General features: G+C 33.5%; 1 protein-coding gene and 2 pseudogenes across 1 annotated transcript; 2 read left to right on the top strand and 1 right to left on the bottom strand.

Moving 5' to 3' along the window:
* The first annotated feature begins 1,049 nt into the window (after positions 1-1,049).
* Positions 1,050-4,905, top strand: LOC106800063 (olfactory receptor 8K3-like; annotated as a pseudogene).
* A 3,245-nt stretch (positions 4,906-8,150) lies between these two features.
* On the top strand, positions 8,151-13,587 carry LOC101393663 (olfactory receptor 8K3-like; annotated as a pseudogene).
* A 5,031-nt stretch (positions 13,588-18,618) lies between these two features.
* Positions 18,619-19,566, bottom strand: LOC101408493 (olfactory receptor 9G4). The gene has a single exon (XM_004437357.3). It carries the CDS (start codon positions 19,555-19,557, stop codon positions 18,619-18,621), a length of 939 nt encoding a protein of 312 aa, XP_004437414.2. The 5' UTR covers positions 19,558-19,566.
* Positions 19,567-22,541: the final 2,975 nt, after the last annotated feature.

Below are 22,541 nucleotides of genomic sequence, written 5' to 3'. Positions count from 1 at the left end.
GGACAAACAAAAATGTACAACCAAAAATTTCACAATGTTATAAACTATTAAAACATAAAAAAAAAAATCTTCACAACAACATCTAGACTGATGTTTGACCAAACAACTGGGAACCATAGGCTAACCACATGGACATAAAAAAATTAACCATCAAAGTGGGGAAAAAAAGAAAGTTAATTGAAAGTAAAAGGTAGGAATGTAATATACAAGCAATCAAATAAATCTAACTCACTTGCTGGTAAATACAAATTATTTTAGACTATTAATAGGCACACATTCCCACCTTGCATTCTGTTAAGTTTTCAAATACTTAAAGGAAAATCAAAAAATTGCTTGATCTTTCTTCAGGGAGAGACAGTGAAAGAGTTCATAAATTGTTCTCAGTATTCCACATTGTGAAGCACGTGGTGGATCCAAGACAGAGGTTGCATTACAGGTAAACAGTATATTCCATGTGGTGTCATATTTTACCAATATCCAGCTAGTTTTAGTGACATTTGCAAGATAATACTTTTACTCAATGGTGAAACACAGTAAAATATTAGGATTTCTGATTCACTTCTGTGTGCATTCTACTACTGATAATTCATGAGCAGAATGGGACTGCTCCCCTTTTTCTTCAAATTGTTCAAATATTTTCAGAAATACTCTTTGGATATTTTAAATTTCAATACCGTATTGCTTATATAATATTTATGTTTATATAAATACTTAATCATATGAATAACAGAGGTGAAAACTAAGAGTAAATAAAGCCTAGCTAAAGTCAGGAATAGAAGAAATATATATATATGGCAGAATTATGAAGCTACTGGTATTCAGTTTCTAGTTTGATGTTCTTTTAAATCCTCATCATTTAGAGACTCTAGGCTCTTCTTATTCTCTTCTCAAAAAGATTGTAATATTTAATAAATATTTAATTCAATATATAAAAGTGAATTTTTTCTAATATCTGTATGAAACAAGGGATTTCCCCTTACATTGAGATGTGAAAAGCAATTTTTGGAGATTAGGAGACTTTTAAGTACCCAGTTGTATGGTGATGTGCAATGGACAACATGTTCGGTTTTTGGTGGAATCTGAGAGTAAGCAAATATTTTCTCAAAGAGTATAGCTTTAAAAGATAATAATCTGATAATCAACACAGATAGTAAACGAGGAAAAAGTAATTTGATACTTTCCTTAGAACTCTAAAGCTGGTGAGAGATAGCCCTTCTATCCTCCCTCATCTTCCAGGAAATCAGCACTTACCAGTGTGATTTGTTTTCTTTAGCTTTTCATCATTGCACCTAAACCAGATTAATATTGCTTCTTTTTCCTTTGATCTAGCACGTTTTTTCCTAAGAGTAGTTTGGTATTTCTGACACGTGAAGGTATGTACATGGGGACAGAATATGCTTTAGAAACTCACAACCTTGTAAGCAATGTTTTATGTGAGAAAGTGTGGCTTTCCTGTAAACATATTTATAACTCAATGTTTTAAATGATGTATTTTTCTATTTGTTTCCTTAGAGCTCACTCAGGGACTCCTGACACTGCTATTTTCCTTGTAGCCAGGTCCAATTCTATTTGTTTATTTACTTTTTTAAGGAAGCATAGAAACATTTTTTGAACCACTTTTTCTCTTACCTTAGCCTGCCATCCTCATTTTACTCTGGTATTACTCTGGTATTTTTTTAATTGGTGGCTTATTAGAGATATTTATATGCACCTTTATTTCATTATACTCACTTACGTCTGCATTAAATGGTATGTAGAGAGTTCTTTGTGGCCTTAATGTGCAGATAGACTTAAAATAACATCAAGGAGGCCATATATGTATTTGTGTATTTTATCTTGCCAGTATGATGTTATATAATATGCAGATTTAAAACATATTTTATTTTCTGTAAAGAATCTCTTTATCCAAAGGGAATGTTTATGAAAGTTCATTATATAAAATCTATTCTGATGATCTCACTTTCTCTCGACTTGCTCAGTTTCCTATGCTAGTCTAAGTTCCTCCACAACTAAATATACCTTGTGTGTTACAAACAACTTAGTATACGTCAACTATAATGAAAATGCACCTGGGGAGGAGGAAATATGTTAGGTTTTAGGCTTTGTTTAATTTTTTTAACAATTTTTTAATTAAGGTAGAAGATAAATTATCCAAGATAAGAGCACAGCGATGTGCCAGTTGTAGTCAAGTAGTCCAGTTGGAGTTGGGTAATGCGGGGGTGGGACACTCTGGGGACACTTACCTGGATAACACATTACTCCATCTATTCGTCGTCATACCCCTGACAAAGAGTTAAGTCACAAAAACATAATTTATATGTACATATATAATAATATTCCATTTCAGATAATGCACTGTCTCCACTTAAAAACAATAAAAATAAACACAGGAAATAACCTAATGTACTTCGTATTTGAAGGATGCTTCCAAGTACCATAAACACATCGAGACATTTAATTCTCACATCTTCCCAATAATCCTACAAAGAAACAATTTGACTTTGCTGATTTGTATAAAGAGATTAAGAAAACTTACATCTGCCCAAAGTACTCCTTTGTATCTACCACAAATATGGATACTGAAGAGAGTATATCTACCTATGTATATTTCCTTATATACAGACAAATAATCTCTACTGTGATCTTTTAGAGTTTCCTTATTTATACACCTCTGCCCAATACAGTTTGTGTGATAATTGTTCATGTACCATCTGTAGTCATAATGGCTTTCATAGGAATGTTTTTTTTTTGTTTGATTTTTTGTTTTTTTTTCGTGAGGAAGACCAGCTCTGAGCCAACATCTATTGCCAATCCTCCTCTTTTCTTTTCCCCCCAAAACCCCAGTAGATAGTTGTATGTCATAGTTGCACATCCTTTTAGTCGCTGTATGTGGGACGCGGCGTCAGCATGGCCAGAGAAGCGGTGCTTCGGGCGTGCACAGGATCTGAACCCGGGCCGCCAGTAGCGGAGTGCACGCACTTAACTGCTAAACCACGGGGCCAGGCCAGGAATGTGTTTTAAAGTAGGGTTTACAAATGTTTCCACACATAATTTGAATTTAGATTTTAAAAATTCCATTATGTAATTAACATATGTATTTTCATATGTGATTATAACTTGGTAAATGTAATTATGCAATTACGATTATGTAAAGACAAACAGAAAAGTTTAACAAATACCTATAAACCTAATGCCTAAGGTTTTTACCACTTTTCATTTTTGCTTCCTTTGTCTACATTTGTATCAGGGTTTGCCACCTTGGCCCTGTTGGCATTTTGGCCTGTATAATCTTTGTTGTGAAGGCTACCCTAATACAGTAGGATAATTAGCAGCCTCATTGGACTCTAACCATTAGATGTCACACCCCTCCTCCAGGTGTGACAACAAAAATGCCTCCAAATATTATCAAATGTTTTTACAGGGACAAAGTTTCCCTAATGGAAAAACCAGAAATTTCTATCTCTAATTGTATCTCTATCTCTGTTTAGAAATATATATAACTAATATATATACAATAATATATAAATATATTTAATATATAAATACAAAAATATAAAATATATGTTGCATATAAAATATAAAGTGTATTTTATAAAAATATAAAATGTATTATATGAAATATAAAATTTAAAATATAAAAAATACAAAATAAAGCTAATATATAAAATATATCAATATATAAATATATTTATATATCAATATAAAGTACATTTTATATAAAATACAAAACTTATTTTATACAAAATACACAAATATATAATAGTATATAAATATATAACCATAGTATATATAGTACTATATATATGTTTTATTTGCAAGGCCTGGATTATTTTAATAGAGTCTAATTGGTAAATATAGATTTATTTTATCTATACCAATTTTGTATACTAAAAAATTGCCAGATTATGCTATATGAAAGCTACTGACTATGCTCATGTCTCTATCCAGAATAGGTTTTCTGATCAACCTGGAAAGAAAAATACAATCTAATAATGCTGAACAAATTCATTCGCACGGGAATCACAAAGCACCCTGAGCTGCAGGCTCCATTATTTGGGCTCTTCCTCATCATCCACCTGATCTCAGTGGTGGGCAACTTGGGCATGGTCATCCTCACCAAGTTGGACTCTGGACTACAAAACCCATGTACATCTTTCTCAGACACTTGGCTTCTGGTGATCTTGGATATTCAACAACCGTGGGACCCAAAATGTTAGTAAATTTTGTTGTGAATCAAAATATAATCTCCTACTGATTTTTGCCACATAGCTGGCTTTCTTTCTTGCATTTATTATTAGTGAACTTTTTTTTGTTGGCAATGTCCTACAACCGCTAAGTGGCCATCTGTAACCCTTTGCTGTCCACAGTCATCGTGTCCCAAAGGGTATATTTGATGCTGGTGGCAATTTCATATTTTTACAGCACATCTGTTTCTCTTTTATTTACCATTAAGCTTTTAAATTCATCCTTCCGTGGCTACAATGTCATCCATCATTTTTACTGTAACAGTCTTCCCTTGTTATGTTTGCTGTGTTCAAACACACGTGAAATTGAAATGATTATTCTGATATCAGTGAGTTGTAATTTGATATCACTTCTGATAGTATTTGTGTCTTACCTGCTCGTCATTGTATCCATTCTCAGGATGAACTCTGCTAACGTTAGGCTCAAGATTTTTTCCACTTGTGGATGCCACCTGACAGTGGTCACAGTCTTCTATAGGACTTTGATATTTATGCATGTGCAGTCCAAATCCATCATTCATTTGACAATAATAAACTGGCTTCCATATTTTACACTCTTGTTATTCCCATGTTAAATCCTTTGACCTATAGCTTGAGGAACACAGACGTTAAATATGCTCTTCACAGGACATGGGAAAAATGGTGCAATACCTTTTCTTAGGTTCATTGTGCTATGTGGTTCCTTTGAATTAAATTATCAATGTTAAACACTGTTATGTGTTCCTTCAGAGGGAAAAGCCAGGGTAAATGAGTTTGACATGTATTTAGAGACTGACTTGTGTGTACCAGTCATACTTCCAAGTTCTCTACGTACGTTAGTGAATAAACAATAAATATATTTTCCTTCCCTGAGGAGAAGAGATGAATTATAAACATAATAATTAGGTTAGTTTTTAGTACATTATAATCAGTTAGGAGACTATAGATATTACACTAGGCAAAGAGTGTGGGTATGCTGTGTGGGAGTAAATAGAGAAGAGCTGTAACAGAAAGGGATTTAAAATGACTCGTGTTATTCTCAACTACTAGAATAGACTTTCCAGTGTCTATATATTTGTGTGTCTGTATGTGTATTTTTCTGTAAGCACATTCTTTCTGTTTAGCCTTCGTATGCTTCTACGTGTTGTGTTAAAATGTACTTGATTGTAGTTTCAAGGAACCTCAGTGTATTGTATTAATTTGAAGTAATCAGTCATCTGAATTTGCTCAGATGTCTCCATTCCACCTGGGGATCTTTGTGCTGCTCTTTTCTTATTAGTGCCATTGCTTTCATGTATTAGTTCTACAGAGTCTATTAACTCAACATACTTAGCATTGCAGCAACCCAGAAGATCGGCACAGCTCCTGATTTTTCTATACCAGTCCATTTGTCTATAACAATGGATATTTCAATTGAGCTAAGTTTCTTGTGATCTGTCGTTTCTATTTCCAGATTTTTACTTTTATTTTTCTGCCAGCTTGATCTTGATTCCTAGCTGCTTGTTTTTGTCTAATGGATTGTTATTCTTTCTTATCTCTCTGAAAAACAAGAATAATTCTTGTTTAAAAGTTATGTTCTAGTTGTTTTTGTATCCTTGCATATGAAGTCTACTCTATGATATATTAGGGTGTTGCCTTTGCTTCATATGTCAGACTTTCCAGAAATTTGACTCAAATGAGTGTGTACTATATTTTGATTAGGGTATATTGTTGGACTATGTTGATTTGACAATCCTACTTGGAGGAGGCAAAAGGACATGACCCCATGACTTGGATAATGCTGTACTCTTTGTGAACCTGTAGTGTATATGTATCAATTTATATACTTGTCATAACTTTTGGACATACTTCCTACATAACCCTCTGCAAGTTCCCTTATTTTTCATTTATATTTCTTATTTTTTACCATTCAATAGACTTATTTACATCATAGAGAGCCTAGACTGTTTTCTGAGTCCACCACCATGGAGTAATATTATCTGTGAAGCTAATCAGATTTGAATAAAAATAATTCATAAGAATAAACATATATATATTGTCATGTGAGGATAAGTATTACCAATGCTTTTGCAGTTTATTTTTTAATTATTAAGAAAAAAATATACAGCTAAGTTTAAGCTAGGCATATGTAAATATTAAGAAAATATGTGTTTCCTAGATCGTGTGTGTTGGACCAAGATACAGTGAAATGGTAATGATACACGGATTTGAAAAAAAAAAACTATGAATAAACGTAACCCAATATCCCACTTCTAAAAAAAATCTTGGAGTGTCTTTGATTATCCCCCAGATTATAAACCAAAAAGGAGAAAAAAATGTATGGATATTTACATATTTTGTTAATATATTTCATTTATTTAAGAAAACAGTCTCTATTTCATTATTAAGTAGGTACACAATTAATATCAGAAAGTATTACATTTTCTATAGAATATAAAAATTTAAAAATCAGGAATTTATGCATAACATAAAAAGTTGCTTAGCATTATTATTCATTAGTGAATTTCAATTTAAGCTTCAATGAAATAACATTATATTTCAACTAGAATATCTAGTTGGTGAATACGTGAAGGAACTTGAACTTTCATACATTCTTGATGGAAAAGTATGATGATATAAATATTTAAAAACCATGTGGTTTAAGATTAACTGTCTTAAAAATTAAACGTGCATCTAACATAATATTAGGCATCCCACTGCCATGTATTTACCCAAGAGAAGTGATAGCACATTTTATTATGTATAAGTGAATACAAAGGCCTGAAGAAGCCTTATTTATTATAGTAAGACACTGGAAACAATCCGATTGTTTTTCCATTCGAGAATGGATAAACAAATTGTGGGATATCCAAACAAGCGAATGTTACTCAGCTATAAATATTAATGAATTATTGGTACACAAAAAAACTGAATGACTCTCAGAGTGATTATAGAGAACCTTGCAGGATATTGGTCCTGTCCACAACATCCATAAAGCATTGGATTCATGTCGAAGCATCCTTGATTTGGTCCCATCCAAAATGTTCATAAGACATTTGGTCCCGTCCAAAATGTCCATAAGCATATTTGGTCCACATCAAATGGCGCTTGATATCTGGTCATTTTTCATCCTGTCCAAAATGTCCATGGAGGCATTTGGTCCACACCAAAAGGTCCTTGATATTTGGTCCTGTCAAAAACTTTATGGTATGGACTAAATACGCTTACAGATGTTTTAGACAGGACCAAATGTCAAGGACATTTTGGCATGGACCAAATGTCTTATGGATGTTATTGACAGGACTAAATGTCCTGCAAGGACGTTGATGTAAACACGAGATAAAATGCAGAAGAGTGAATATACACAAACACACAAAAGAGTACATGCAAAATGGATGAAATCTGAACGGAGTATGTGTATTATACCAATGTCAATTCCTGGTTGTGAAATCATACTATAGTTATACAGGATGTTATCATTGCAGGAAACTGGGTGAAGATGATACAGGACATTTTTGCATCTTTTTTTTTTACAACCTCCTGTAAATCTATAACTATTTGAATGCAAAATCTTTTGAAAATAACAAATTAAAGTTGTCTTGGTCAGGTAAGCGGCAGGGATGGTAGAATGGAATTAATATGTGTGAACATTAAGAAATTTTGGGAGTGATGAATATATTCATTATCTTGATGATTTTGATGGCTTCATGGGTATACATGTATGTAAAAACTTACCAAATTCTACACTTTGTGTATATGCAGCTTAAACAATGTCCAGAAACAAAGGCAAAGTGACTGTAAAAACAGACCAGTAATACTCGTATGAAATGTCAGCTGTTGGACATCTTGGAAAGAAAAAGGAAGAAACAGGACAATAAACCATACGAAAGATACATATAATACTATAAATGCCCAATTAACAAGAAGGACATAATTCATGCACCTGATATGAAGAGGAAGATCAAGGGTAAGTCTTGGATGTATTAATAGAAGGGTATATTGGCATAAACAATCTCAAATATTTAGGAAAATTAATTATATTATACTCCCTCTTATCAAGATTACGTATATATATAATATATATATATTATTTAGATAATATTACATGTATACAGACATCATTTTTAAGGGGACAAGCTTGAGGTTGTTGATTAAGACTGTGTATTGTAATGATGTTGGCAATAGCTGAGAGTTGGAAACACAATATCTACCAGTCAAGACAGATAAGTGAAATTTGTTAAATATATACCATGAGTTATAATGCAGAAAGAAGCAAAAAAGCCATAACATTGATGAATAGTAAATAATTAAAGTGACTTAAAGGCAACAATGAAGTTTATGGAAAGGTAACATATATACATATTTATATATATACACAATATTACCTTTTTACAAGAATAAATTGGTAATTTAGGCTTATATCAAGCAAAATAGAGTATGTTTCAAGGTGGGAAAGAAAAATTGAAGTGGGTATTGGACAGAATGGAATAAATAAAATGCTTCAATGTGCATTTAAGGGAAAAAAAATCACAAAAGATTTTGTAAGTAGTCGATGATGGCAACTCATGATAAAGTTAGAAGAATGAGTAACTAATTTCTGCCTCAGACGGGTGGAAAAACAACAGGGAAAATTGAGGAAACAACACATCACTTTTGCATAATGTATAATTTTTATTCCATTTAAAAATTTAAAATAATGTAATGGAACAGAATTTTAACATTTCTCCACTTTGTCACTCATTTGAGGAGACCACTGTGGAAATGGGGACTCTTGATGAGCCTGCCCTAAATATACGCCATTTTGAGTCCTGTTGGTACAAAGGGAAAGTTAACTAAAAGCGAAATTAATTAATTAATTAATTAAAACTTATTCACTGGTGAATACAGATTGTCCTTGACAGTTAACAGACAACCTCCAGACATTTTGTCACGCTCTCGTATGCTTTAGGGATCATAAACAAACTACTTGGCATCTCCTCAGGTAGAGTCTCAAATGGTAAAAACATTCATAAATTGTTCTCAATATGCCGTGTTAAGAAACACATATGGGAGTCAAGACAGAGACTTCATTAGAGGTAACATCCATAGACTATTTCATGTTGTGCCATATGATACCAATATCGACAATGTTTCAGTGGCATTTGCAAAGTTCCACTTTAATTCCACGGCAAAGACGTAGCAAAATGTGACCATTTCCAATTCAGCTGTCTTTGCTTTCTAATGACTATAATGCTTGAATAGGAATAGGAAATCTCTCCTTTTTTCTTCGTATTAAGTTTTTTTAATGTTTTCGCATGGGTCGAGAGGTTAAATGCTCATATGAATCTTTGAAACTTCATTGTACTGTTTATGAAATATTTATGTTTTATGTGAACAATTTTATCTCTAATGGAGGTCAAAACTGAGAGCAAATGAAGCACAATTAAAGACAAGAAATTTTAAAATTTGGCACAATTAAGAAACTGCAGATATTCAGGCTCTCCTTTTGCTGTCTTTCCAAATACTTCTTTAGTGACTCTAGACCCATTTTGGGCTCCTTAAAAAATAATTTAACATTTAATGATTATTTAAATAAATGTATAAATATAATTCTAACCTGATATCTTGATGAGGAAAACAGGAGTTACCACCTCATATTGATATGTGAAAAACATTTGGATATAAGGAGACTCTTACGTACTCAGTTTTATGGTAATGGTAAAATGTTTGTTTGGCACATTCTTCATTTCCAGTGGGATCTGACAGAAAGTATAATTATCTCATAAAAGTATAGCTTTAAAGCATAATTATCTCAAAAAGTATAGCTTTCAAGCACAATTATCTCAAAAAGTATAGCTTTAAAAAAATAAAAAATTGAATATTCAATTCTTGGATAATAAATTATGAAAAAGCAACTTTATTCTTTCCATAGAACTCCAAAACTGGTGTAAGGAAATGCTTTTATCTTTCTTTACCTTACAGCAAAATTGGTGCTTACCATGTGCTATTTATTTTTTTACCTTCCATGATTGTAAAGGAAAACAAAACAAAAACAAACAAACACAAACAAAAAATAAGACATACTGCTTTTTCGTTGCATTTACTGAATATTTCTCTAACATTACTATCTGCTAATAAGCACTTCCATATTCCTAATGTAAAAAAGGTGTGTGCATCAGGGCAGTATAGGATATCAAGAGGTCACAAACTTATAGACAAGATTTTAAGTGAGTTAAGTGCAAATTACATGTTATTATCTTTATATTTAATGTTGTAAAATGGTATGTTTTTATCTGCTTATAGCTCACTTAGAGAGTCCTGACTTGCAATTTTATTGTAAACAGTAAATTTTTTATTCCTTTTTTTAAACAAAATCATTGATGTCCACAAATTTTTAAAGCAAAAGTAATTCCCTTACCAACATGCCATCCACCTCCTACTCCAGTATAATTTTTTATATATGGGCTTTTAGGATATTTGGATACATTTTACGTGATTATACATGTTTAGCTGCATTATGTGCTATATTAGTGTTTGAAGGAGTTCCTGTAGGCTTAATATGCAGAAAGATTTCAAATCACATCCAGGAATCCATGTATATCTCATCCTTAGTGTAGAATTTTATTTTGTTTCCATGGTGTTGTGTGTCTTATTGACTATCAACAATTTTTTTTCTTTATCATAACCCGTAATCCAAAGTGAATTTTTATGAAACCTCACTATGAAAAACCACTGCCGTTGACTCCTTTTGTCTCCCAATTTGCCCAAATTTCATCACACTCCTGAAGTCTTGCATGATAAAGTGCAATTGATTTGATACGTACAAGTTAGTACATCTCGATTTTAATGAAAATACCACAAGGGGAAGAATAATATTTTAAGCAAATTTACATCAAAATAGCATATTAAAATAGATAAGAAAATTAGAAGATAAGTAATCCAAAAGAATAACAATTTGGTTGTTCAAACTTAAGAAATAAGGGGTAGGGTAGGGACTGGGATGAGTTGCAAGTATTACGTCCTGCTTGACCAATTCTTCACCTATTCGTCGCAATAGCTGTAACAAAGAAGTTATTACAGTCCAGAGAACGTACATATATACATAAAGAAAACGTCTTTCAGGTAAGTTACTATCACCATTAAAAAAAAAAACAAAAAACAATGTATTTGATATTCAAGAATTATTTCCGGATAACATAGACCCGTTGAATCATTGAATCTTCATTTATACTTCCCAACAACTTCGCAAGGAAATGTTAGTTTTATATATGAGAAAAAAGAATTTTACATAACTTACATTATTTGCCCCAATTAACCCTCTGTATATATCATAAAAGGACAGCAGAAAATATACCTACATATATCTCCTGGTATGTTTCATCATAATTCCCAAAAATAATTCCTGCCTATGCTTTTCTTATTCATACTCTTGTCAAATATCTGTCAAGTGTGCTAACTTTTCCACCAGAACCACCTGTAGGAGTAAGATCTTTCATACGACTAAGTTGTTTTTTTTGTTTTTGTTTTTGTTTTTGTGAGGAAGATCAGCCCTGAGCTAACATCCATGCCAATCCTCCTCTTTTTGCTGAGGAAGACTGGCCCTGGGCTAACATCTGTGCCCATCTTCCTCCAGTTTATATGGGATGCTGCCACAGCATGGCCTGACAAATGGTGCATTGGTGTGCGCCTGGGATCTGAACCCCCGCCGCCAGCAGCGGAGTGTGCACATTTAACTGTTATGCCAGGGGTCAGCCCTACGACTAAGTTTTAAGTAGTGGGTTATATGCATTTTTGGAATCTGTGGCTGGAAATTTTTATTATATAGCTGGCATATGTATTACATCATATTATTAATGCATTTTATAAACATCATTATGTGATTGTATCATATAAATGATAAACATAAAACTTTAAATAATAGTGTAATAACCACCCATATATCTAATAGCCAATGGATTAACATTGTTTTGACTTGTTTTCATTGTTCCTTTATTATCCACTTCTGTGTGTCTCTATCTATTTACCTATCTAATTATCCATATTTATATAATCAGCATTTCTCACCCTTGGCACTATTGATACTACTGACAGAATATTATTATGGGCTAGATATAGGATGTAGTAGGGTATTTTGCAGCTTAACTGAGCTCTAACCATTAGAAATCTGTAGTACCTCAACTCCCAGCTGTGACAACCAAAATGTCTTTAGACATTGGAAAATGTTCTTTGGGGAGTAAAATCACTCCAGTTGAAAAGCACCAATCTATTTCCATATCTCTTTCTGTCTCTGCATATATTTTAATATGTGGGAGATGGGTATATTTTCAAATATACTGAATTGGAAAGTTTGGATGTATCTTATTTTTACTACCTTTGTATACTAATATGTCTCCCAGGAGATAATATATAAAATCTATTGACTATGATAATGCATCTATTCAGAATAGATTTTCTAATAAACCCAGCTGGAAAACCACAGTCTAACAGCGCTGAATGAGTTCATTCTCATGGGAATCACAGACTGCCCTGAGCTGCAGGCTCCATTATTTGGACTCTTCTTTATCATCTACCTGATCTCACTGGTGGGCAACTTGGGCATGGTCATCCTCACCAAGATGGACTCCAGCTACAAACACCCAAGTACTTCTTCCTCAGACACCTGGCTTTTACTGATCTTGGTTATTCAACAACTGTGGGACCCAAAATCTTAGCAAATTTTGTTGTGGATAAAAATACAATCTCCTATTATTTTTATGCTACACAACTAGCTTTCTTTCTTGTGTTCATTATTAGTGAAGTTTTCATTCTGTCAACAATGTCCTGTGACCGCTATGTGGCTGTCTGTAATCCTCTCCTCTACACAGTCATTATGTCACCAAGGCTATGTCACGTGCTGGTGGCAATCCCCTATCTCTACAGCACATTTGTTTCTTTTCTAGTCACTATAAAGATTTTTAATGTATCCTTTTGCAGCTACAATATCATTAGACATTTCTACTGTGACAGTCTCCCTTTGTTATCTTTGCTCTGCTCAAATACGCGTGATATTGAATTGATTATTCTGATCTTAGCAGGTTTCAATTTGACTTTTTGCCTTCCAATACTTCTTGTGTCTTACCTGCTCATCCTTATAGCCATTCTCAGGATGAACTCTGCTGAATGTAGGTACAAGACTGTTTCTACCTGTGGATCCCATCTGACAGTGGCCACCGTGTTCTATGTGACTTTGATATTTATGCATGTGCAGCCGAAGTCCAATCATTCCTTTGACACTGATAAAATGGCTTCTATATTTTACACGCTGGTTATCCCCATGTTGAATCCCTTGATCTATAGCTTGAGGAACAAAGATGTAAAATACGCAGTACAACGAATGTGGAAAAAACTATGCAATCTTTTTTCTTAAAGTTTATGTGCAATATGATTTCCATAATTTGGGTTATGTGAGTTTTCTCTGTGGGTCTTTAGAAGAAGTAGTGAGCACAGGTGAATACAACATACATTTATAGATTACTTTCTAAGTGCCAGACACACTTCTACATGCTATAAATACATTAGTACACAAAATAAGAAAAGTATTTTCCTTCCTTGAGGAGGACAGATGAATTAATAATATAATAACTATGTAAATTTTATACTGCATTAGAATGGATTAGGGTACTGTAGACCATAAGAGCAGGTAAGGAGAGTGGGTGTGCTGTATGGGAGTGAGGAAGAAGAGTAGGTACAAAGAGGAGATCAAATGATTCTCGTGTTATTCTCAGCTATTAGAATGAACTTTCCAGTGTCTACATGTGTTTGTGCATGTGTTTTTGTGTAAGCACATCCTTCTGTTTTAGCCTTGAGACTCTTCTATGGCATATGTAAAAATCAAACTTGTTGTGGTTTAAAGGAGAATCGGTGTAGTGCTATGATTTGATGTCGTCAGTCATATGAATTTGCTCAAATGCTCCCATACGATGTGGGTGATCTTAGGGTCCTGTTCTTTTCTCATCAGTGCAGTTGCTTTCATATATGAGCCCATGAAAGTCTATTAACTCAACATGCTTAGTAATTCAGTAACTCACAAGATCAGCACAACATTTTATTTTTCTGAATTAGTCCATTTCTCTATACCAGTGGATATACCAATTAAGATAAATTTCCTTGATTATAGTTAACAATGCTGTAGTGTATACTTGGAAGTTACTAAGAGAGAAAATCTTAAATGTTCTCACAACAAAAAAAAAATGGTAAATATGTGAAGGGATGGGGATGTTAGATAATGCTAAGTTGTAATCATATTACAGTATATAAGTGTATCAAATCAACACACTGCACACTTTAACCTTACACAATGTTACATGTCAATTATATCTCGATGAAGCTGGAGAAAAAAGATAAATATCTTGAAATCTCCCATGGAAGCTTCCAATTTTTTATTTTATATTTTATTTAGATCTTGATTCTAACCAGCTCGTTTTTGTCTAATGGGATAGTTATGCTTCTTTATCTTTCTGAAAATCAAGAATACTACTTATTTAAAACTCATGTTCTAATTGTTTGTGTATGTTTGCATAAGAGGTCAACTCTATGTTGAGTTCAGTTTGTTGCCTCTTTCGTGGGTGACATTCCTCAATATTGGTTCATATGAGTGTAATATCTTTTTAGTAGAATCTATTGTTTGACTGCATTGATTTGATAATCACTCTTGTAGAAAGCAAAAGGAGATAGTCACATGATTTGATCTATACTATATTTCTAGTGAAAGTGTAGTAAGATATGTAGCAATTTATATATGTGTCACGTCTTCTGGACAAACTTCCTCTTAACCCTTTTTAATTTCCACATTTTGATTTATTTTTAGTGTTTTTAACATTCATGGAACATTATTTTCATCATAGAGAGACTGGACTGTTTTACTTTGTCCTCCACTGTAGAGTAAAATTTTCTATATAGTCAAACAAATTTGAATAAAATAATTCATTGGAATTAAAAAGCATATGTATATTTTCATGTGAGGATAAACATTACTAAAAAGTTTATACAATTGATTTTTTTAATTATTGAGAAAAAATTTATACTGAATATATGTATGAACTTTGAAAATATAAATATAAGAAAATATTTTTGCTTTCTAGAAAATGTATATTGGACAGACATACAGTGAAATATTAACATCAGTTATTCATGGCTGCTAAGATTATAAAAATGATTAAATTAATAATTTTAGGTTATATGTTTTCCCAAATTATCTTTAGTGAATAATTATGACTTTTGTAATAGAAAAAGGTAAAAGTCTCTAATATCTGGATTTAAAAAAATAAACTGTGACTAAACATAATCCAATATCTCCCTTATAAAAAATTCTTGGTGTGTTGGGGTCAGCCTGGTGGTGTAGTGGTTAAGTTCGTGCACTCCACTTTGGCGTCCCGGAGTTCAAGGGTTGGGATCCGGGGGCAGACCTATGCACTGCTTATCAAGCCATGCTGCAGTGGTGTCCCATATAAAGTAGAGGAAGATGAGCATGGATGTTAGCCCAGGGCCAATCTTCCTCAGCAAAAAAGAGGAAGATTGGCAACAGATGTTAGTTCAGGGCTAATCTTCCTCAAAAAAAATAAAAAGTTCCTAGTGTGCCTTCTATAGTCTCTCAAATTATAAACCAGAAAGAGAGCAAAGTATATTGAGACTTACAAATATTGATAATATATTTATGCATTTTAAAAGTTAGTCTTTATCTCATTATTAAATACACATATAAGTTATTTCAGAAAGTTTTATATTTTCCCATAAAATATAAAAATTCAGGAATTAGTAATAACTGAAAGTTTTCATATGATATTATGAAGAATATCAGAATTTAATATATTATGAAAAAATGATTTAGAAAGATTAATAAAACTTAGGATAAGAAAAATACAGAAAACTTAGAGACATTAAGGATGTCTATTAAAAAAACAATCTGTGTTTTAGGTTAGAATCATAAGAATGGGTGTACTGTATATTTTCATGTATGTGGACTCTAAGAAACAGTATGAAAAAATCTAGGATGAAAAGGATCTCAATACGGAAAAATTTATGAGAAATAACCCTCACTAATTCAACATCAGTCCAGGTGTCTTGAGTGGAGAAGTCTACTAAATATTCAGGGAAAATGAAGTAACCAATTCTATGCTTTAGCTGCTAGAAAACTAAGAGAGAAGTGTATATCCCCACTTTCTTTATGAGGAGAGCTTTCCCCTGATATCCAAAGCAGAAAAAGTCATGTAAGAAAAGAAAACAAAGAGCAATATCAGTCCATTTAAGCAACAATTTTAACAAAAATTTTAGTCAATTGAATCTAGCAATACATAAAAATGATAATGCACTGTGTTAGGTTTGCCCCAGAAATGTACAGTCGGTTTAATATTCATAATAAAATCATCATATTAAGAAACTAAAAGGGAAAAATTTTCTGACATCTCAATAAATGCAGCAAAATATTTTAAGCTTTCAATATCCAGTAGGAATAAAAATTTTGAGTAGACTATTATTAAATGGGACTTCCTAAAACTGGTAAAGGGCACCAATGAAAAACCTACAACTGCCATCGTATACCATAGTGAAAAATCAAATACATCGCCACTAATATTAGGAACAAGACAAGTAGAATCTTCTTTCTAATTCTATTCAACATTGTACTGGAGGTTGTATCCAACATAATATGACAAGGAAAAAAAAAAGTAATAGAAAGTATCCAGTTTGGAAAAGAGTAAGTAAAACTGTTTATTAATAGATAACAAGATTGTGAAGGTGGAAATTTAATGGAATCTGTAGAAAAAATTGATTAAACTAAAAAGTGAATTTAGCATGGTTTCAAAAGAAAGATCAGTATACAAAATATTTTGTATTTATATACACTGCCAATAAAAAATTAGAAATGGAATTTTAAAATGCCTGTTACAAATGCATCAAAATGATAAAATACTTAAAAATAAATATGAAAAAGTATATGAAAAGCCTGTACACTAAAAATTAGGAAACAATTTTGAAAGACATTAAAGAAGACTTAAATAAATGAAGGATATACCATGTTCATTTGCTGGAATATTCAATAATGTTAAAATATCAGACTTCCTCAAATGTACTATAAATTCAATGCAACCTCAATAAAAATCCAAGCAGGTATTATTTTTTTGTAGGAATTGGAAAGCTGAAACTAAAATGTGTAATGAAACACAAAAGATCTAGAATAGCTGAATTAACTTTAAAAAGAGGAGCAAATTTCCTTCTGTAGTAATGGAAGAATAAGGAATGGTAAGAATTTTGTGATGAAAAGACAGAGGGCAGTGAATGTGTTAGAGAGTAATTGATGATGAAAAGAAAGATCACAAATGTCAGAGCTAATACAAATGGTAAAGTGACTACAACTATTTGCTCTAAAATTTAAATTCATGCATTTTATAAATGTGATAATTACAAACATAGCTATAGTCTTTCAATAACAAACTTCTAACTTCTTAGGCTCAAACTAATCATCTGTCAAGTGTAGCAAATAATCCTTAATTTGCAGTGTTGTTATAAAGAGTATTGAAAAAAATGTCAACTAAACCTGCCACATACTGAATATTAGCTGTAAGTTTCTTCGTAATTGAAATTTTCTGGTGGGGAAAAAAAAAAACAACAAGCGCTGAGTCTAGAATATAGTGGGTTTTGCTCGTTGATCTGTTTGTTCCAATTTGATGCCCTTGATGCTACTTTGTTTCATAGGGAATATGGAGTGGTATGGAATGAAAGACAGGATGGCAGAGTACTCACTCTCTGTGGAAGAGATCACTATTTTATAGTGATATACAATCGTGAAGACATATCTTTCGCCATGGATTCAGAAAAGTGTTTTGGTTGTTTGGCTTTTTGTTTTTTATTTATTTATTTATTTGGTAATCTAGACAACTCAAATATTTTTCTAATATTAAATTGATATAGAATGCAGAAAAGTTTACGAAGATATTTTCTATGTACTCAATTAGAGCATTTATGAAGGAATTTGGAGGGAGTGCTTTATGAAGAAATAAATATTTGGAAAATCTTGACCAAATTTCCACCACTTTAACCATTCCAGAGTTTTTCCACCACACAATAAAGTTTGCTTGTCAAACTTCAAAGTCAAACTATACCCACAAAAACCATCCAATTCTTCTTTTCTCTTTCCAAATCCCCCAAAGATCATCAAGAGGATAAATTTTAAAAAATCTACTACTGCAAAGTATCAATATTGTGGGACATCCTACAACCCAATATTACAGGTTTAAAATATTGTAATTACAACAAAAAATAAACAATTAAGAGTGGTTTGTTTAATGTTTCATTGTTTTAAGTATAGTTTGTTGAATTTTCTTGAAACATTGCAATGTTTTCAAATAAGTGTATAACCAAACTTCGGAAAATACTTTTAGAGCATTCTGCAAAAAGATGACCTTTATCTCTCCAGCCTTATGGTCTGCATTGCTTTCCAGAAGGCCTCTTTGACGTCTTTGTTTTTCAGGCTATAGATGAGAGGGTTGAGCAATGGGTTGACCACAGTGTAGAACAGAGAAGCCACTTTGTCTTTCTCAAGGGAGTAGGTGGAACTTGGCCTTGAATACATGAAGAGCAATGATCCGTAGAAAAGCGTGACTGAGATTAGGTGAGAAGCACAGGTAGAGAAGGCCTTGTACCTTCCTGAGGCTGTTTGAACCCTCAGGATAGTCAGAAAGATGTTGAAAGAAGAAATCAGGATGGTCAGAATGCTGGAAAGGACCGTGAAGCCCACCACACCCAGGAGGACTTTTTCATAGACCTGAGTGCCTGTACAAGACATTTTTACCAATGGTGGTGCATCACAGAAGAAGTGTTCAATGATATTTTTACCACAGAAACTCAGGCGGAAAGTGTTGGCAGTATGGGCTATGGCATTCAAGAACCCTCGTATGTAGGAGCCAGCAACGAGTCCAGTATAGAGAGAACTGGACATGGTACTTGAATAAAGTAATGGGTTACAGATGGCCACATGGTGGTCATAGGCCATGACCGCTAGGAAATAACACTCAGCGTAGGTGACAACACAGGAAAAGAACAACTGGGCTCCACATCCAGCCAAGGAAATGCACTGATCTTCCGAGACACAAATGGCCAGGATTTTGGGAGTATACACAGAGGTGTACCAGAAATCCAAAAACGACAGATTGCCAATGAAAAAATACATAGGTGTGTGCAGGTGGGAATTGATACGGATTAAGACAACCAAGGTCATGTTCCCTGACAAGGTTATCAAGTAGAGCATGAGAAATATTCCAAATAGAATCAGCTGCCACCGAGGTTTTGCTGAAAAGCCCACCAAGATGAATTCAGTCAGGGTGGTGCGATTTCCAACTTCCATACCAACAGAGGAGAAAGTCTGATAAAGATTACGAGAAAAAAAGTCATTTAGTATTTTTATATTGAAAGAAATAAACAAAGGTATCAATTAAGTCAACAATTACTAGAGGCTTATGGACTTTTATCCATTACTATCTAGAATGATATAATTTCAGTCTGAGACTTGGGAACCACTGGAATTGGAGTACAATCTGATTTTGGAATTAGGACTTTTACTTACCAATTGTTTAATGCAAGGCAAGTCCCTTAGTCTCACCAAACACATGAGAACAATGAAGCCCCCTGACAGGTTGTCTAAATGAGTAAATAATATAGACATCAAAACACCCAGCCCAATGTTCGGCACATAGCGAGCACTCAAAAAATTTGAGTATCCTTCACTTATTATTGAGAATTTATGATGTCAGGCATTGTGCTGGTAGTTATACAAAAAACAATATAGTGTCCTGCTACTGCTACTATTAGTACAAATAGAAAAATATATATATATATTACTACTACATACAGATGGTATCCTGAGTCCTATACTTAACACACTTAATCCTCTCCACAACTTTACAAGGTAACTTCTATTATGATGCTCATGAAGTTTAGGAAACATTTTCAACATCATAGAATTAGTCTACAGCAGAGCTGGTATTTCAACCCAGGATTATCTTTATCAAGGACATGTGCTCTCAACTGTTAAGTCATTTGTGTCTTTTATAGGTGAATTATTTTCTCTCTTGTTCTCCTAGCTAAGGCAATCCTATCATCTTCTGACAACCTGAATTTCATCACCTATTGAAAACAGCTTTAAAAGATTCTTTTTTTAAACACTATTTTTTTTGCACTCTTCTCTAGTTGATGTGAGGTTTATGTACGGAGCTGAAGCCTTTTTTCACATAGTGGATGCTGAACATTAGGAAGATCAAAATTTTAGTGTCAAGGATATATTGAGACACCATGAATCCTTTAAAGTTGAAGTTCCAAAGCTCTCAGAGAGAAGCTAAAAGGAGGTATCTAACATAAAACATTACAGAACTAGAGTTGATGCCCCAGTAGTCGGCTGACCTTCCCCCTAGGTACAAAGGCCGTGGGAGAAAGCTAAAACTAAGAGGACTGTGATTTACTTCAATGTTTAAAACATTTACCTTTGAACTAAGCCAGAGTCAATGGTGTAACTAGAATGCAAATCCAAGTTTTCTACCTCAGGGTCTACTGTTCCCACTTGTTAGTTAGTGAGGTATCTTAATCTTTCAAATGTAAGTGATGATGTTCAGAGAGGATGTGACTTCATTGATGACACTATGGGAAAAGCAGCTTGGAGTCCTGAAGACCATTCCGTTTATTTATTAGTATATATTGGATCTTTTCTCACTAGCACACAAAGCACTGATACTTTAGGCATACACACAAGGTTCTATAAACTGGCTCTAACTTACCTTTTTGTGTGTGTATGTGTGAGGAAGATCAGCCCTGAGCTAACATCCATGCTAATCCTCCTCTTTTTGCTGAGGAAGACCGGCTCTGAGCTAACATCTATTGCCAATCCTCCTCATTTTTTTTCCCCAAAGCCCCAGTAGATAGTTGTACGTCGTAGTTGCACGTTCTAGTTGCTGTATGTGGGACGCCGCCTTAGCATGGCCGGAGAAGCGGTGCGTCGGTGCACGCCAGGGATCCGAACGTGAGCCGCCAGCAGTGGAGCAGGCGCACTTAACTGCTAATCCACGGGGCCGGCCCTCTAACTTACCTTTATAAACCTCTCTCTCACCACTTGTCCTCATTGATTTAGTACTTCAACCAAACTATATTACTCACATAGATTTCCCCATAATATTCTCACACATCTTGAGAGTTTCACGGTTATAGTGTTATGCTGTTATTCATTTGTACAATACAACTTTTTTCTCAATATGCTGAAGCTTGAGTAGTATTATCTTGGCATGAATGTGTATATTTCATACTGATAGTGTATATAATGATGGGTTATAGCCACCATCTCAGTAGTTACTATGAACTTTCTCTGCTTTGTTATCACTTGTCTGTACAAGGAAAACTATCTGGTACTTACTAAGTTCATTTTTAATACAATATAATTTGGGGGAAAAATGAAATATCAGCACAGAGCCAATTACTACTCCTCTACTGCTAACCTCTAAAGAGGTAAAAAGCTGATAAAAAAACAAAATTTTGATCTAAGCTCAAAGTCTTCAAAGAAGAAGAGATAGTTAAATAAGACCTGAAGAATGAGCCAATGGCAGCCAGTAGTCAGGGTAAAGAGACAAGGGAGAGCAGTTCCATGAGAAGAAGCACTTATAACAGACCCCTCCATTGAGAGAGTCTGCTGAATTCAAGGAGCTGAAAGAGGCTAAAGAAAGATTGGAATGGAGAGGGAAAGAGGAATGAGCTACAAGAGACAGTAGCTCACAAAGCTTACTGAGAGCCATGTTAAAGATTTTGGCCTTTAATCCAACAGAGATGAAAGTCATTGCTATTATGAGGAAGTAGCATAATCAGATTTATATTTTTAAAGTTTACTTTGGCTGCAGATCAGAGAATGGATTGAAAGGGAGGAAAATTGCCTCTTAACAGGAATCCCTCTGAAATCTTCAATCTTCTATTAACTCTTGAGATCAGTCCTCTGGTAAAGGCAGGAAAGAGAGGCATTCACACTTCTAGATAGAATTATTAGGGATTGCATAAATTTTGACCTTGTCCTGATAGATAAAACTCAAAGACTGAGCATCTCAACCTCTCTTCTGGTCAGAAATGTGTATTTATATAGTAATTTAACCTGAAAATACTAGAAAAGTCTTAAAGACAAGATCCTTTCAAAGTACTGGTTGGTAATGAAAGCATTCCCTCTCTATTTTTACACAAGAAACTATAAAGTCTTGGAAGGAGTAGATAAATCAATTTGATGAAAGATTTAGAACATTCAGTTAAAAGAATGATATAGTCATCATTCTGACTTCTGAGTGAAATATAACTGTATCACAAATT

The sequence above is a fragment of the Ceratotherium simum genome, chromosome 34, assembly GCF_057802395.1.
Source record: "Ceratotherium simum simum isolate JZ-2026a chromosome 34, ASM5780239v1, whole genome shotgun sequence".
Classification (NCBI taxonomy): domain Eukaryota; kingdom Metazoa; phylum Chordata; class Mammalia; order Perissodactyla; family Rhinocerotidae; genus Ceratotherium; species Ceratotherium simum.
Note: the sequence above shows the minus strand (reverse complement) of the source record. Positions and strands in the feature narration are given on the sequence as shown.

What these genes read in the sequence shown, in the direction of transcription:
- LOC101408493 (XM_004437357.3), bottom strand. Translation starts at nt 19,557, where the DNA reads ATGGAAGTTGGAAATCGCACCACCCTGACTGAATTCATCTTGGTGGGC.